The 18263-nt window shown below is 42.0% G+C and overlaps 1 protein-coding gene across 1 annotated transcript in view; it reads left to right on the top strand.

The window, feature by feature from the left end:
* The first annotated feature begins 9576 nt into the window (after positions 1–9576).
* Positions 9577–18263, top strand: part of FAM133B (family with sequence similarity 133 member B) — a 28592-nt gene continuing 19905 nt past the window's right edge. Inside the window, exon 1 of the mRNA XM_068972916.1 lies at positions 9577–9682. Coding sequence (XP_068829017.1) covers positions 9659–9682 — 24 coding nt within the window. The 5' untranslated portion in view covers positions 9577–9658. The remainder of the gene's footprint in view (positions 9683–18263) is intronic.

The following is an 18263-nucleotide window of genomic DNA, read 5'->3' as shown; positions in this document are numbered from 1 at the left end:
TTCCACATTTCATGGGAAGAAGCAGCCATGTGAAGCTACTCTCGTTGTGCAAGCCTTAAAATGTTCGTTGTTAAAAACAATAAATTTTGTAAAGGTATATGTTTCCTATGCCACCAAGATTTTTGAAAACTTGTGAAACCTAAACCGTTTATCATGTGTGTTCAGTACATACAGACACATTATGAGGAAGATAATTACATATTCCTTCCCCACAGTGGAAGAACTTCAGGCTCCCATAAACCTGCCAAGCAAGTCCCCACATAACTAGCAGTGGTGTTTTCCTCAAAGGCACAAGCAGATAGTATTTTCACATTTTTCTCAATGTAATTTTCAACCTGGTTTTATTACACACCTATATCTCAAGCATTTCTAGTTTGTCCTTTTTCAGAAAATAAACCAAAAATATTCCTTTGGCCTTATCCATCTTCTGACCTTTGTTAACAACAAAAAATGGAGAAAGAGGAGGGGTCTGATTTTTAAATGTTTTCCTCAGTTAGTTGTTTTTGTTTTTAAAATGAAGTACAAGCCAGCTTTTCAGATGTTTTCTATTTCTTAGCATTCCCTGAGAGTTAATTTAGATAAAAGAATGGACATCCATCAGTATATTTTATGTTTTCTTAATAACTGGTGCTCTGGCCTTCGAGAATATAAGAAGACTCTCCTGAAAATAAACACAGGTATTTTTTTTTTTCCAACTATCTAGTTAAATACTAGTACAGCAATTTAAACTCAATATGTTAGGAAAGGGAAGTCGTTTTTCTTTCACATGTCTGTTTTTAAATTAACGTTGTCCTAAGGGATGGCCTTTCTTGTTTTATTCTAGTATATTCCACAAGGTGGCACTTTGAAGGGGGGTATGGAATCTGAGCAACGCCTCTAGCTTTATTTTTCTGCATACATTTAACTTTTGCCTAGCACTTGTTTTTCAGGATGATTCATAGTCCTCACAATGTTCTGTAACTTAGATATTTTAACTGTCAGCTAAGTTCTGAACAGTTGTCTGCAAGTAAATCGTTCTTGAGGATGCATAAGACACCCATTTTGATTATTTAAGTGTGTGAAGAGAGCCTAGTCGTTCATTTGTTCATGAAACATTTTTTGAGGTAACTCATTACCTCACTTTTCCAGGTCCAGAAATTAGAAAGTTGGACAGGCTTATTACTCAACAGGCAGCACTCATCTGTGAATAGAGTAGTGTTGTTAGGAGTGTAAGACTCCTCCAGAGGCCTCAGGCACAATAGGTATATCCCATGTCAGCTGCTTCCCCATTGCCTGCCGTGGTGGCCGGTACACAATCCAATTAAAAACCCCAGCTAAGAAAATCAGATGAAGACACTGTTTAAGTAACACATCATTTACTAAATAGACCAAACTATTTTTTCAAAGATCTGCTATGCTGAAACAGAGCCCTAAAATACTAAAAGACCTGCAAATGTGTATAGTCACAAGTGTAAATTCACAACATATTCTAAGTTTTAAACATTTTCTTTAAGTCTATGAGCTAATAACTTAGGAGTATATCTACATTAAGTGATGTCTCCATTTGTGAAGTTCCTTGGTAACTTCATGTTATAAAAATATATATGTTTTCATAGACTTTTACTTCACAGATCTGCTCAGACACCATTATCCACCTGCTGATTTTAGTCAATTTGAGAAGTCATTTTCTTCTGTAGTGTCACTGAAATTTAGAAGGAAGGAAATTACATTATTTTTCCAGCCTTCCCTTAGCAGAACCCAGCGGAAGGCCGTTTATTCCTTCTGAGTGGCAGAAACTCCGTAGTCCCTGCTTCACTTTTCTCCAGAGTAGCCAGCTGGCTAGTGTCAGTAATTTATACTGAATCAAAATACCGCACACATTAAGGGCTGTCAAATCTTCGGCCTGTCCATCTTCTTAAAATCCCATTGAAGAAGATTCCAGTTTAAGTCCCTCAGTGGAAGGCCGAATTCAAGCCTCCAGTCTGTTGTTATTTGGGCCAGTCTGGTTCAAAACCTCCCTCCCAGCGAAAAAGCCTTCCAGTGCGCTGCACCGTCGCCCCGCCCCTTTGGCCGTAGAGTGTCAGTGGGCGGGGCTGACTGAGACCCGCCCACCACTCACCTATTCGTGCCTGATATTGATGTACAGACCCGGCGGCATACTGTCCGAGGTCCGTGTGCCCTGCTGCTGTCTCAGAGGCATCTGTTCTGCAGTCTTAGGAAGTAAAATGTCCCTAGAGGCAAACGATGTCTTCTGTGCATAAATAAGTACAACACAATTCTCCGAAAGTTCGGGTATAAAGAGATGCTACTCTATCAAGCTATCTACCAGGCATCTCTCAAGCTCTAAGCTCTGCCTTTTTTTTTTTTTTTCTTTTTCCTAAGAGAAGATGTATAATTACAGGAAAGATTTTTTTATTTTTTTATTTTCTATCATTCTGCATATATGATGGCAAAAGGTATGCCTGGAAAAGTTTTGTTTGGAAAATTTATTTTCTGCTTCATCCTCGGTTGGCAAAAGCTCCTAACTCTTTAGTTTCAAACTTTTTCTTTCTCCTTTTTCTTTGTCAGGTAAATATAGGTATGTGAGCAAATTATGTTATGTAGGAGGGAGAGTCTCCTGTTCAGAGGAACCTTTGATGTGAATTGTTTTGTCAAACAACCCCTTCCCTATTTAAGGAGTTTGAGTTGTCAAATGTAGTTTTATTCTTAAAGGGGACACATAACTGCATAACGCTGTAAAGAACTATGATTGTAGCACTAATCAGCAAGCTTAAAGCCACAAGTTATATCATTTCTAACTCTGTGGTTTCTAGCCAAACCCATTGAAGTGCTTAGATTACAGTCCTGAAGAGACCCTTCATACCTTTACTTGAAAGTTTCTAATCTTAAGTTTTATTAAATGCAATAGTACGTATTAACTAGCAATATTTGTGTGATCACCAGCAACTCTGAATTTGACCTTGAAGTCTCCGGATAAGGAAAATAGATCCCAACAGTAATACACATCTTGAACCGCCTACCCCCACCAAGTGTATTGTATATCTTGCCATTTTGGTCCTGTGTTTGCAAGAAATGTATATGGGAATATTTTAATTCCTTAACTTACTCTGTATTCATTTTATTTTTCTATGACCAGTGATAAGTCTGTTAGTTAGCACATGGAATGAATAGCATCCGCTACTCCTAGGATCAGCACTTAACACGGTGGGGAATTTTTATTCCAAGTTCTACATTTGCATAAATTATTTCTATTATTATTCATGTATATTATTTATTTCTCGATCACACTAGTCCTGTGAAAGTGCAACAGAAGGCAGGCCGCATTAGGATTTGCATTTAATGCTCATTATCATGGTCTTGATGGAACTAAGAAAATTAAAATTAAGACTAAGCCCCCAAGTAAGCTGCATGCATTTTAACATGATTAGTAGAATTTAAGTCTATAGAGATAGTATTTTGTGTGTCTAGGTGTTTTATAAGTATGTAAAGGAATTAAAGCAAAGAACTTTGTAGCTGTTCTCTTGTCAAGTATGCATATAATATGGTGTGAAATACAGCAAAAATTAAAACTGCAGATAGCAAAGCATCAAATAAGGCCTTCAGTTAGGAACTCTGCCAAGTGGTCATCATAATAGATGGCAAGTAGAGACAGATGCTTGGTTGGCGCTTCCGCTTAGCTGGCCAAGAGAAGAAGACCCGCCCCCACTTGACCTGTGCCCTCGTAGGTGTTGGGTACAGTAGGGGGAACAGGTAGCCCTGTTGAAAGGAGACCGATGTGTGAGTTTCCTGTAGAAGCAGAACTGCCAGCCTGTGCCATGAGGCTTCCAGAACGTGCCAGGTGGGAGAAGTCCAAGGTTCTGTGCTTCAAGCAAGGTGGTTTTGTAGAGATGCACTGCAGTCTGGTCGTTGAAACAAAGAAGGGCTGCGGGTGCTTTGCCAACAAGGGGATTTTAACCACCAACAGTCCCTAACACCTCAAAAGCTTGTTGCATATCTGCTATTTTACATTTTGACCTGAAGGTTACAAGGCAAGTGTTTTGTATAGAAGAGCAGTATGTGTTAAGAAAAGCACAATGTCTGTTCCCATAGAGTGCAGAGTAGGACTAGAGGATTTTATAGGCTTATCATTTCTGAGATGTGTTAAAAAAAAAAAAGGCATGTTTTCACCTTAAAATGTATTGGTGTTTCTGCACTCCTATAGGGCCTAGTTAAAACTTTCTTTTAGATTTCAGCGAGGCTGTTGCAGCCAGGGAGTTATTGTTTGGGTTTTTTTTTTTTTTTTTTTTTTACTTATTTTTATAATAGAATATGTTTTTAAAGTAGAAGAAAATCTTAATTAGGGCTTCTGACTTGTTGGTTTCTGTGTTTGAAATCACGGTTCTGAGATGTAAGGATTGCGCATGCGCATGTCAGATACTAACTGAGGCTGTGTGCGCCAGCCCAGAACAGATGCTCCACCAGCCTCTGCATCCTTTCCTTGCTCCCTGCCCCCTTCCTGGCCTATCCATCTGCTGCTCCTCATCCTCCTCTGCTGTACTTTGGGGTCAGGAACGTGACGAGAGATGCTTTAAGCATCCCAGGTATGCCTGTCCAGGCTTGGCCACCATCCCTATGGCCATAGTTCTCAAGAGAAGGTTCCCGGTGCTGAACACAGAGAACAGTCAGGACACCAATCACAAATGCCTTCTAGCCTCTTTGTATGGATCTTGATTTTTAAACCCATTCATTCTACAGAGCATTCCGTTTCGGCTGTGGTGCAAATAGAAAAACTAACCCAAGAATATAAAGCACATTCCAGGCTGCTGTTTTCTGTCCATCTTCAGGCTATCCTTTCACTGTATTTCTTCATACTTGAAATTCATTCTGCTATTTTAATATCAGGGTACAGATGTAAAAGGGTGCATGTTCCTTAAAGGTGCAAAACGACTCTCATTCCGTTTGCTCAAGTTGCTACAGAATGCTCTGTTTCGGTGCTTTGGGTTCAGCAGGTCGGAGAAGCAGTGCAGAAACTCACTGCCGGGGACACAGTTTTACACGAATGTTGGCAGGTGGCTTGGTGGTAGATATGGCCACCACTCTTATCTCTAGCCACAAGATGGAGAGTTCCCACACTGATGAGTCAGGCTCAGCAGGGTGGCCTTCCTCACAGGGTCCACAAGCCCTGTGCTGCCCCCAAGTGTGGGTGCCGTGCACCTCTCGAAAAGCAGGGCCCTGCCTACATACCCAGGCCACTTAGCCCGCAAAGAGAAATGACCTCGGGTGTAAACAGGAGAATGGAAAGAGCCGTCTCACTCTAGTGGCCAACCTCGTAGAAAGCCCTCCTGAGGCAAAAAAAAGAAGAAGAAGAAAAGAAAGAAAAGGAAAAAAAAGAAAGCCAATCAAAAGTTACCCTCCCCCTAGTGCCCTGAGCTGAGTGATTTTGCTTCCTTCCTTTTAGTTAGATGAAAATATAGGTCAGTTTACCTAGACTCTTCCTATCGGAAGAGGAGAATAGAAAAGTAGGTATTTGTGTCATGTGAGATATGGAATCCAAGGACCACCAATATTTACATTAAATACCCCCATGGCTAGCAATCTGTTCCGAATTAGCTCAAGTAAGTGGTGCATGATGACCCGGGTTGCTGAGGGCAAAGGTAGGTCTCCTGACTTGTTTGGAGAGGAACTACCGGTGGTGACTGAAGCGATGGAACGTGTCTGAAAATTCAGAGGGTTACAGATCAAGAATCCTTTGGAAACTGGATGTCTTACTGGGTGCTAGAGTGCAAATTTAGGTATTTATTGTCAGGTAATGGAATTCATTGTTTTTTTTAAGAATTGGTGTTGAAATGTCATTGTCCAGCTCGTTGTTTTCACTTATGCACAAGCTGAATTGAGGCAAAAAGAGACAATGGTTTGTATATTTGTCATATCTTTTGTATTTCTTACAATAAAACTCTTGGTAGCAAATAAAAATAATAAAAACAGCAATTTTGACCTGCTTTTGGGAGATGAATTACTATTCTAGCTGTTTTTCTTTTTGCTTAAATGTAAATGTAATCCTTGTAAGGTAACATAATTGGAAGTTTTAGCAGGGTATGTTTCAAATTTTTAAGAGGCTCCTTTTTAGGCTTCAAATGTTTAAAAGTAGCTACTCATTGAACTTAAAATTTCCATAACACATACTTCAGTTCAGTTCAGTTGCTCGGTCGTGTCCAACTCTTTGCAACCCCATGAATCGCAGCACGCCAGGCCTCCCTGCCCATCACCAACTCCCGGAGTTCACTCAGACTGTCCATCGAGTCAGTGATGCCATTCAGCCATCTCATCCTCTGTCGTCCCCTTCTTCTGCCCCCAATCTCTCCCAGCATCAGAGTCTTTTCCAGTGAGTCAACTCTTCCCATGAGGTGGCCAAAGTACTGGAGTTTCAGCTTCAGCATCATTCCTTCCAAAGTAAGCTCTTAATAGTCGACTGTGGTAATCACTGAAGACCCCAAAATAAGTAAAGCATGAGCAGTCCTTTCTGAAACCTCCAGACTGAGACTAGGAAAAAGGTTTGTGTAACCAATTGCTGATAACCTGGGGAGGAACAAAGATTTCACATTGGAAATGTTGCTTACACCTGTGTGCGTGTGTGCTTAGACGTGTCCAACTCTGCGACCCCATGGACTATAGCCCGCCAGGCTCCTCTATCCATGGAATTTTCCAGGCAAGAATACTGAAGTGGATTGTCATTTCCTCCTCCAGAGAATCTTCCCGGACGAGGAATCAAACCTACATTTCCTGCATTGGCAGGCAGATTCTTTACCACCAAGTCACCTGGGAAGCAGAAATGGTGCTTGAGTGGACTAACAATAAAAGTTAATGCTGGTCAGTCACACAAGGAGAAATATTTTGTGTCTGCAGTGGCCTGCAGTTATGAAATAGCAGACAGGAAAAGGCAGCAGGTTGGTGAGGCCGCACCTGGAGCAGTGGCTTTTAAGCTTTTGGATCATAACCTATAAAAAGAATCTAAGAGTATGGCTGGTGTGCACTCACACACATGGACACACAGACATGTATTGGACACATATTCCACAAAATAATACTGCATGTCCCACACAGGTTCTCTTATTATCCTCCACACTTTGAAAATACTGGTGGAAAGCCGCTAAATTCACTTAATATAACTCCACCAATAGGCCATGACTCAATGATTTAAAACTGTAAGGGGAAGGGGAGTGAGGTCCAGAAGAGCTTAATATGTCATTTAAAGGAGTTTGGAACTGCTGAAGGATTTTAAAGAAGGAGACAATTTCTGCTAATGTGTGCCCACTTTTGTTTGGCTTACATACTAGATCAGAGGGACAGATGTAGCAGCTCCTGAGATGCTACGGGCAAACCAAAAGTGGAACTATAGTCACTGTCTGATATTTATATTCCTGTCTTTGTGTCCAATATCAGGTATTTTAATATTAGTCCTCCAGGATTCCTTGGGAGCTCTCATTAAGACTTCTCCTAACTTTTAAACAGGCCCTAAATTGCATCTACATTTTTAGGATCTACACAGAATATTCAGAAGGGATGATACAGAGAGTCAGGAATTTGATCTTTATTAAGAAATGGAAGGTTTGCTGTTTACTAAGAGATCAGTCATAATTACCTGTCTCCACAAACCATAGGCATCCACAACCAGGTTTAGCTGGACCATTTTTTTCAAAGTGGTTTACAAAAGACTTTCAGCTAGTTAGTTATCTCTGTGTCTGTTTAGCTCACGTAGAACCTCACTCCATTAAAAGCCCAGTAGGCCCCTGCCACTGATTTTTCTCTCTGGACTGTGAGCCCAGTTTACAACTCCCAGTTCTTTAGGGACAGTGATGGGCCCCAGGAAGTCATATTTGTAGCAGCCCTAGCAAACTAATATGTTGATTCAATGAAGAAAGGATAATCTTTCCATCAAATGGTTCCGGAGAAACTGGTTATCCACATGGATAAAAGAAAAAAAGCTTGACCCTTACTTTACACCATGAAAAACAATTCAGAATGGATCATGGACCTAACATGGAGCTGAAACTATAAAACTTGCTGAAGAAAACATAAGAAAAAGATCCTTGTTACAGGGTTAATATCTGTAAAGTTCCTGAGATATGAAAAACTATCGATAAGCCATGAAAACAAACTTGTTCAGACAGAGAAGCCTGTCCTTGCTAAGAGGATCCCCAGCTTAAGTCAGGGGTGAAGGAGAAGGAGAAATGAAATCTTGGAGACGCAATTTACAGTAAGAAGTGGTGTTACTAAGGAGAATGAACTTTCAGTATGGAATAGAACGCCCAGTGGCTGCATTTGAGACTCTGGGAAAGTTCTGAGAGAACGGGAGCTGGCATCATTTGTTATGTGATACAGCATGAGAAAGGGAAGGAGGGAGAGACAAACTGGGAAGATGGTTTTAAGGAGTTTTCTTATATTTGAATATAAGCCCATTTTGACGTTTTCCAAGAGTCTACAAAAGATCCAAATTGATTTTCGGATTTCTAATGATGTTGTGCTGAGATGGATCCAGGTTTATCCAGATCTATTAATTCTAAGTGAATATAATGGCACCTTCTCAAGCCCCGAAACACCTCCTTTGCAGTTTTAGTATTTTCTGACATTATTGTGGCATGCCATGTAGTAAAGTTGACCCTGTGTTTATCCATCTCCCTAACTAGCTTATAAACAGGCCCTTTGAAGGGAGCACTTGTGTCTTAATCTTATCTTTGGGTCTTGCTCGTATCCAGCTTCCAGTCACTCCGAGAATTACACCAAGCAGGTGTTCAAAGGGCTTTCCTGGTGGCTCAAACGGTAAAAAAAAAAAAATCCTCCTGCAGTGAGGGAGACCTGGGTTCGATTCTTGGGTCGGGAAGATCCCCTGGAGGAGGGCGTGGCAGCCCACTCCAGTATTCTTGCCTGGAGAATCCCATGGACAGAGGAGCCTGGCCGGCTGGGGTCACAAAGAGTCGGGCACAACTGAGCGACTAAGCACAAGCACAGGTGTTAAAAAATTAGCGTGAAATGGATACATGAGCGACAGATGAACGGGATTGAACTTAAAAGGCAATGTCTTTAGCAGTATCTATGAGAACACTGACTTCTGCGCCACCACTTAATGGATTCTGAGGGACTACCTCCGTCCTAGTCCTCACTTTATCTATACCCAGCATCCGCACTATGCCAAGCACACAGGCATAGTGGAATAATAGTGGAACACAACAGAATAATCATTGTATCCTCTGGAATGAGGATTTCAGTACATCAGGAATGGCAGGAAGCAAAACAATCCAAGGCCAAACAGCAGCTGCCTGGGCCATGCTGCTGTACTGCTGCTGCTGCTGCTGCTAAGTCGCTTCAGTCGTGTCCGACTCTGCGCGACCCCATAGACGGCAGCCCACCAGGCTCCAGGCAAGAACACTGGAGTGGGTTGCCGCCTCCTTCTCCCATGCTGCTGTACTGAGTGGCAAAGGACAGGAATCCCCAGGCGACCCCTGGGAACCGCAAGTGATCGCGGGCGCCCGCCTCTCCTCCGAGGCGGTAGGTGGCGCTGTGGGCTACCGCGGCCGCTGGGTCCGCGAGGCGCCGCTCTCAATGGGATGGGGAGTTGGCCGAAGGACCTGCTTCGGGCCGTCTTTGGTAGCCGCGCTGGCCTGGTCTCCCCGCTGAGGGCTGGCTGAGCTCTCAGTCCGGCACCATGGGGAAGCGGGACAATAGAGTGGTGAGTACCCGGCGGGGAAAACAGTGGGGCGACGCGGGGCGCGGCGGCGGGAGAGCGGGACCGCTCGCCCCTCCCGGCTGGGCCTGAGAGTCAGCCGCGGCGCTCGGACCTGGAGACTGGAGACCCGGCTCCCCGCACCGCGGGGCCGGCCCCGGACGCGCTTGCGCCGCGCACGCAGTTGGCGCCTGTGGGCCCCCCACTCCTTTCCCTTTTCTCTCTCGCCCCCCTTTTCTTTACATCCGGTCAGCCCTGCCGCACCCTCTGGCAGTGCTCGGTGGCATCCTTCTCCCCCGCATTCGGGCCAGCAGTGCCCACTGGGTAGAGCCGCCAAGGGTCCTCTGATCCCTCCTGTAAATAAGTGCGAAGTCTGAGGCCCGGGAAGGCGCCCGAACTCGCCTCCGCCACCCCCACCGGTAGCGCCCGCCCCATCTCTGCGCCGCTCTGGCGCAGTCGGGTGGGACGGGGGCGCGGAGGTCTGGGACGCTGTCCCTACACCCGGGGGCCTGCAGGGCGCCCAGTTCTAGAGGCAGGCGGGCTCCCTGCTTTAAGAACCAGGATCAAAGCCAAATGCTTTGATCCGGCCCCAGAGCCCAGCACTACGCGCGCGGGAGCGCGCGCTTGTGTGTCGCTCTGTCGTGTCCGACTCTTTTGTGTGTTTGTGTGTGTGTGTCTCTGTCGTGTCCGACTCTTTTGTGTGTTTGTGTGTGCGCGCGCGTCGCTGTCGTGTCCGACTTTTTTGTGACCCCATGGACTACAGCCCGGCAGGCTCTTCTGTCCATGGGATTTTCCAGGCAAGAATGCTGGAGTGGGGTGCCATTCCCTCTTCCAAGGGATCTTCCCAACACAGGGATCGAACCCGGGTGTCCTGTATTGCAGGCAGATTCTTTACCGTTTTAGCCACCTGGGAAGCCCACCTGGCACTTAGTAGGCCCCGAGAAGGAATAAATGGCTTGATGGTTGACTCTGGACTCAGACCCAGGCTGGAATGTCAGTTTTGGGCTCTCCGGAGTTGGATGACCCAGAATACGTCGCTGTTCTCATCTGTAAAGTGGGATCAGTGCAGCCCGTAACTTGCCAGAATAGTTGAGACCGCACAAGGCAAGATGGGCGGGCGAATGTTTGGTCTGCAAGTTGTTACTCTGTAACTGAGATGAAAGAGATACAGAAGTAACTAATAACAGAAAGTAAGAAATGGCTGATGAAAATTCAGGGTTCTGAGGTTCTCCGTTTTCACAGGCAGAGATGGGAGGAAGATTCTAGGTGTCCACTAGCTTGGTTCGGAAAGCCCAGGTTGTGAATCAGATTGCATGGGCCATAAACCTAAGGAATTTGCGATAAGCTTAGGTTACAGTTGCTAGGCTTGGTCATGATAGAGTTTTAAACCAATGTGCAGCAAAATAAAAAAAAAAAAATGCTGTTGAAGTTACTGTACTAAATTGAACGAACTAGCTTTTTAAGAATTAAGCGATTAATTTCCTTTGCTGTTTGGGGGAGGGAGAGGTCCTCAAAGAGCTTTACTTCTCTGAAATACTTATTATGTTCAAAACTCTTAGTTTAGTTTTGTATAGTCTTCATAATCAAAGATGTCTAGGAACCACTGTGGTGAAGTTTGATTACAAGGTTGAGGAATGTTCTTTTCTCCTGCCTTCCTTTCTGTAGGTCAGACCTAATGGTATTGATTCTCATAGAGTTGAAATGGTGTTCTCATGGAGCTTCCTTAGGCTTAAGGTACTGAGTGTTTGGGCTGTTTAATGACCTTAGGCCTTAAATGTTTAGAAATCACTGGACCTTGGGTACAGTTTTCATGCAAAGGCCTAAGATGTTTTGTTTTACTGGCAAAAGGTGTTTAGATTTTTTAAAGCATTTGAAAAACTTTTCAAGTTAGTTTCATTTACTAGAGCACTTTGACGACTCTGGGCTCTGCTGATTCCTTGGTATGTGTCTCGGCATAGGTAGTACTGGTAACATTTTGTATGTGCTTGAAAGATTATAGAAAAGAAAACAGGAAATTAAGATATAGAAGACACAGGTTGCCCAATTCAGCCTCCTGGCTGCAGTGGAGGAGGTGGAACTATTAACGTGTTAGTCTCTCAGTCCTGTCCGACTTCTTTGCAACCCCATGGACTGTAGCCCGCCAGGCTCCTCTGTCCATGGAATTCTCCAGGCAAGAATACTGGAGTGGGTAGCCATTCCCTTCTCCAGGGGATCTTCCAACCCAGGGATCGAACCCAGGTCTCCAGCATTGCAGGCAGATTCTTTACCCTCTGAGCCACCAGGGAAACCCCCAAACTATTAAAACTGGGACTCCCCAAAAAAGCACCGTGGGTCATCTGGTAACTCAGTTCAGTACATCATAACTTTTGACTTTAAATAAAATGAACATTTGCATCTGAAAATAATGGCATTTTTTTCTTTTTACATTGATGATAAAAATCATGGTTTTCAAGATGACAGAATTGCTTTCTAAAAAGCCATAAATTTCAGGTTGAAGTTTTTTTAAAAATAGGCTTTACTTTTTGGAGCTCTTTTGGTCTCAAGGCAAAATTGGGCAGAAAGTACAGAGAGTTCCCATATGCTCCCTGCCCATAGACATGCTCTGCCTCCCCTATCTTCAACTCCCACACCTGAGCAGTATGTTGTTACAGGTAATGAGTATACATTGGCGCATCATTTTCATCTGAGGTCCTTAATTTAGGTTCAATCCCTGGGTTGGAAGATTAGAGTTCCCTCTTGATATTGTACACTCTTTTTTATTTATTTGTTTATTTTGATATTGTACATTCTTAAGCAACTCTTTTTTTCCCACTGAATATTTTAACCCTTGAGATTTGTAAAGCATGGGAGTGTTAGTCTCTCAGTCGTGTCTGACTCCTTGCAACCCCATGTGGCCCGCCAGGCTCCTTCGTCTGTGGAATTCTCCAGGCAACAACACTGGAGTGGGTAGCCATTCCCTTCTCCAGAGGATCTTCCTGACCCAAGGATCAAACCTGGGTCGAACATTGCAGAAGATTCTTTATACTGTCCGAGCCACTGGTCACCCTTTGTGCCCATTATTTTCCAGAAGTTTCTTTCCTGTTCTTTTCTGTTTTTACTGAAACAGATGTATCCTCCAGATAAAAATTGGTAATCAAAGTAACAAATGAAGTTCTGCGCATTTTGTCCTCAACAACTTCACTGCAGTTGCTCTTTTCCTAGCTGCCCACTTACATATTCCCTTGAGCCTGTTCTGCCATCCTGACTCCCAAAAAACCAACCCGTTCTCTGTTACCCAAGCTCATGGAGCAGTTTGGAGCCACAGACAATTCTAGTTACATATAAGTACGGGTGTTTGATTTAAAAAGGCACAGTATTCAAAATGATTAAGTCATGACATTTTAAGAAATTGCACAATTTCTTTATTTTGATTTATGCTCTGCCATTATATATACTATGTATAACGCGCTAATGTTAGAAGCATTTTTTTTCACACATGCATAGTAAGTGAAAGAGCTTAACTTTTGTGAAATGGTTACTTTTTGGGTTTTAAAACCTTTTTGTTGTGCATCAGAGAGGAGCACTGTTGCTTAATGGTCATGAGCACAGACTCATGATCAAGTGTTTCGCAAGGAGCTTTTAAGATGCACTTCAGAAGCATTACCACTGTAATTGAAATAAATAATGGAGCTATTTAGAAGCTGTTGGAGCTATTTTATGTACTTAAGCAGACTGGGCATAGGGTTTTTCAAGAGCTTGAAAGTTAAGCCTTATTACATACTCAGTAATAGCTCATGTAATTGTGGCATAACTTGTCCATGATTGACATGGACTCCTAGCATATGAATGTACTACTTTATATTCCTCTGAAAAGTAAGCAGTAAGATAGGATGATACGTACTTTGAAGATGCAGTTTCACAGTAGACATTAAAACCCATTAAAATATTAATGGGTTTTTAAGATAGATGCTAGAAAATTTAAAGGCTGTAAAACATAGTAAATGTTGTGTTTAGGTTATTTAAAACTACAGTGAAAAATTGCCGCTGTTCTAAGTCCTCTGCAAAGTTGCAAACTTGCAAAGAGGCAAACATGCTTTCGCGTGTGTGGTCACGTAAGTTAGCTCGCCTGTCTGGCGTATGTTGCCGTGTGTGTGCGTCCTCTTCAGGTGGCTGTGCTCTTGTGTGCCGCACAGCAGCGTACAGTAGCACGATGTGTTTCTTCCAAGGCCTGACTGTCCAGAAGCAAGCATAAAAGCGGTGGTGGGGTAGCTGCTACTACTGTACTCGTCGAGGTAATGGGCTATAATATTAAAAAATGTTTTCTTGGGACTTCCCTGGTGATCCAGTGGTTGGGAATCTGCCTTCTAGTACAGGGGATGTGGGTTTGATCCCTGGTCAGGAAACTAGGATCCCACCTGCTGTGGGGCGACTGAGCCTGCGCACCGAGACTAGAGAGCCCGTAACTAAGACGCAGCTTTCATGGCACAGTACAATCTGATTGAGAAATGGTTCGTTGTTGCATAGAACAAGAGAAGGCGACACTTCAGAATGACAGTTGTTTGGATTTGTGGGCAGCTCATGACTTAGCGAGCTTTTTCCTCTTTCCAGTTCACTTAATGCCAAACAAGTATAGAATGGTTGCTGTTGAGTTCTTAGGCAACTTCAAATGTAAGAGGATCGGCTTCGATAATTGCTCTCAGATTCATTGCAAACTTCTGATGACTGGCCACTGTGCTCCCCATCTTCAAGGCTCTTCTTGTTTCCTTTGCAAAACTTCCTGAACTACCACTGCTTTGTACATTTCAATAGCAGTTCTTGGGCCAAATGCGTTGTTGATATTGGGAGTTGTCTCCACTGCTTTATGGCCCGTTTTGAACTCTAACAAGAAAATCCGCTCAAATTTGCTTTTTGTCTAACATCATTTCCATAGTCCAAAGTAAATATAAAATAAACAAGTGATGTCATTAGCAAAAACCCGTAAAGTGAGAAATGTGCGTTAAAATGATGTATAACATGACCACATTTATTATGAATGTATTCCAATGTCAAACGGCAGATTTCAACAGTGCGAAAACTGCAGTTACATTTGCATCAACCTAGTATTTCGTTTGGGGAATATAGTTTATTTGATGACTCTCAGGTTGATGGCTATTTAGGTATTTTCAGTTTTTCCTCTTTTGGTGATATAGTTTTAACATCCATGCATAATTTATAACTTTGAAAATAAAGTTTTTACAGTTTCAGACTTAAAATGGCTTATCATTAAGTACTGCTAAAATTATGACATGATACCTAAGAAGTAAGAAGGTGATAGATACTATGCCCCTGGTTTAAAAGAGATGATCTTAGTTTGTACGTTATACTTTTGATTGTTAAGAGGGTCAGTGTCATTGGTTGGGCCAACAACTGCTCCGTTGTGGCCTTTGTTGGCTGTCATTTCCACATAAACTGATTAAAAATCTCAATAGAGACAGTTGAATGAAATATTTGAGGGCATAACATTTGATATTAAAATATGACTTTTATGCCTCGGTCGTCAGCATTGCATAGACAGCCATATGTTGCCCCTATCCTGTAAATGTCTCTGACCTTAGGAACTCTAGCTGTAAGAAAATCATATTAAAGGTTTAACTGTTTTCATCTCAGGTAATTAGGCAGTATCCAATTGAATGGAAACAGTTCTCGGTTTGTGTTGTTTATAGTGGTTGTGTATTGTTCACTCTGCCAGAGAAATCTAGACGTATATAATTTACATTTGTTATGAAGGTGGAAAATTTTGTCATTTTTAAAGATTTTTAAGTAAAATGCAATAGATGAAAGTACCTTTTCACTTTTTTTTGGAATGTTAAGTACTAACTTTCAGGCCTTAAAATCAATCTTTGTGATAGTCATTTTCAACCAAAGTTCTTTTTTAAAGAGTAGAAAATGGAGAAGGAAATGGCAACCCACTCCAGCATTCTTGCCTGGGAAATCCCATGGACAGAAGAGTCTGGCAGGCTATAGTCCATGGGGTTGTAAAAGAGTCAGACATGACTTAGCAACTAAGCAACAGCAACATGGATTTGTCAGTTTCTGTTACGAGTACTGTAAAAAGCTAAATAATTAAAAGCATAATTTGTGATAAAAAGTGGAAGAGTTTTCAATAAATGTTTGTTGACTTGAATTAAATTGGAAAACTTAATCATAGGATCAAGAAGTTGAGACTGAATTAAAGACTAGAATTTGTATCTGTTGTAAAGTGAATTCTAATAAAACAGTGTCTGCTAGACACAGTCATTAACAAATATTCTGCTTTATTTTGTCTCAGGATGTTTTGGGGTAAAGTGTATAAAAATATGTATTTTTGCTCTAGTAAGTTTAGTTTACAGAGCATAATATCATTATAATTTTGTGGGGTTTTATTGTACAGAAATATACATAACATAAAGTTCACCATTTTAACCATTTTTAAGTGTATAATGCATTAGGTACATTGACGGTGTTAGACAGCTATCACCACTATCCATTTCCAGAAGGTTTTCATTATCTCAAACAAGAAGGCTTGTCCTGGTTACACCACTCTCAGCCCCTGGTGAACTCCCTTTTTTGTCTCTGAGTTCACTTATTCTAGGTACCCCAAATAAGTTGAATTATGCAATATTTGTCCTTTGTTGTCTGCTTCATTTCACTTACTGTGCTTCCAAGGTTCATCTGTGTTGTAGCATGTATCAGAATTTCACTCTTTTCTGAGGCTGAATAATAATCCATTGTATGTACTGAATTGGCCAAAATGCTCATCTGGATTTTCCTGTAAGATGGTATGGAAAAACCCAAACAAACTTTTTGACCAACCCAGTATATAGTACATTCTGTTTATCCATTCATCCATGGGTGGATGTGTGGATTATTTCCACCTTTTGGCTGTTGTGAATAGCGGTGCTGTCAACATGGGTATACATGTATCTCTTTGAGCCCCTCCTTTCAGTTCTCCGATCCTGAAGAATGGCAATTCTGTTTAACTTTTTGAGGAATCGTCAAACTTCCAAAACAGCTGCACCATTTTTTATTCTCACCTGCAGTGCTTAACGGTTCCAATTTCTTCACATCCTTGACAACACTTTTTATTTTCTTTTTTTGATGGTAGCCATTCAACTGATGTGAGGTGGTGTCTCATTGTTTTGATTTGCATTTCCCTCAGGACTAGAAACTCAAAGAGATAAGGGAAGACAGAGGAGCTTGGCATGCTGCAGTCCTTGGGTTTTCAGAGAGTCGGCAACAATGACAAGTAACAGCGAACATCTTTTCATGTGCATATTGGACATTTGTATATCTTCTTTGAAGAAATGTCTAAAGTCCTTTGCACATTTTTAAATGGGGTTTTGGGGTTTTTTGTTATTGAGTTGTAGGATTTATTCATTCTGCATATTAACCCTTGTCAGAAACATGATTTGCAAATATTTTCTTCCATTCTGTGGATTGTCTTTTCAGTCTTTTGATAGTATTCTTTGATGCACAAATGTTTTTAATTTTGCTGAACTCTTGTTTGTTTTTTCTTTTGATGCCTTGCATAATTTAATTTTTCATAGTTAACAATCTGTGTATAAAATTGCTATCAGAAAGGCACAGTATTTCCTGAGACAAAAGATAAAGTAGAATAAACAGTGAACTTAGTGTTAGGTCTCCATCTTTGAAACCGAGTTTCTTCATTTACCATTGAGGATAGTATTACTACCCTTAGAGCTTTATTGGGCTTTTGGAGAAAGTACTACCAAGCCACCTCAGAGTAAGAGAAGAGGTATCAATATTATTTTCATCAAATTTCTGGTGAAGATACATTTTCTGTGAAATAGTGGTATTACTTATCTCTCAAACCTCTGAGGCTTAATGTTGTTCAGTTGCGAAGTTGTGTCCAACTCTTTGCAACCCCATGAACTGCAGCTCACCAGGCTTCCCTGTCCTTTACTATCTCTCTGGTCTGCTCAAACTCATGTCCATTGAGTCAGTCATCTAACTGTCTCATCCTCTATTGCGCCCTTCTCCTCTTGCCCTCAGTCTTTCCCAGAATTGGGGTCTTTTCTAACGAGTCAGTTCTTCACATCAGGTGGCCAAAATATTGGAGCTTCAGTTTCAGCACCAGTCCTTCCAATGTATATTCAGGACTGATTTCCTTTAGGATGGACTGGTTGGATCTCCTTGCAGTCTAAGGGACCCTCAAGAGTCTTCTCCAACACCACAGTTCAAAAGCATTAATTTTTTGGCCCTCATCCTTCTTTATAGTCCAACTCTCACATCCATACATGACTACTGGAAAAACCATAGGTTTGACTAGATGGACCTTTGTTGGCAAAGTAATATCTCTGCTTTCTAATATACCATCTAGGCTGGTCATAGCTGTTTTTCAAAGGAGCAAGCATCTTTTTAATTTCATGGCTGCAGTCACCATCCACATTGATTTTGGAGCCCAAGAAAATGAAATCTGTCACTGTTTCCATATTTCCTCCATGCATTTGCCATGAAGTGATGGGACCAGATGCCATGATCTTCTTTTCTGAATGTTGAGTTTTAAGACAGCTTTTTCTCTCTCCTCTTTCACCTTCATCAAGAGGCTGTTAGTTCTTCTTTGCTTTCT

The sequence above is a fragment of the Capricornis sumatraensis genome, chromosome 5 (genome assembly GCF_032405125.1).
Source record: "Capricornis sumatraensis isolate serow.1 chromosome 5, serow.2, whole genome shotgun sequence".
Taxonomy (NCBI): Eukaryota; Metazoa; Chordata; class Mammalia; order Artiodactyla; family Bovidae; genus Capricornis; species Capricornis sumatraensis.
The sequence above is the reverse complement of the archived record's forward strand: the minus strand, read 5'-3'. Positions and strand labels throughout refer to the sequence as shown.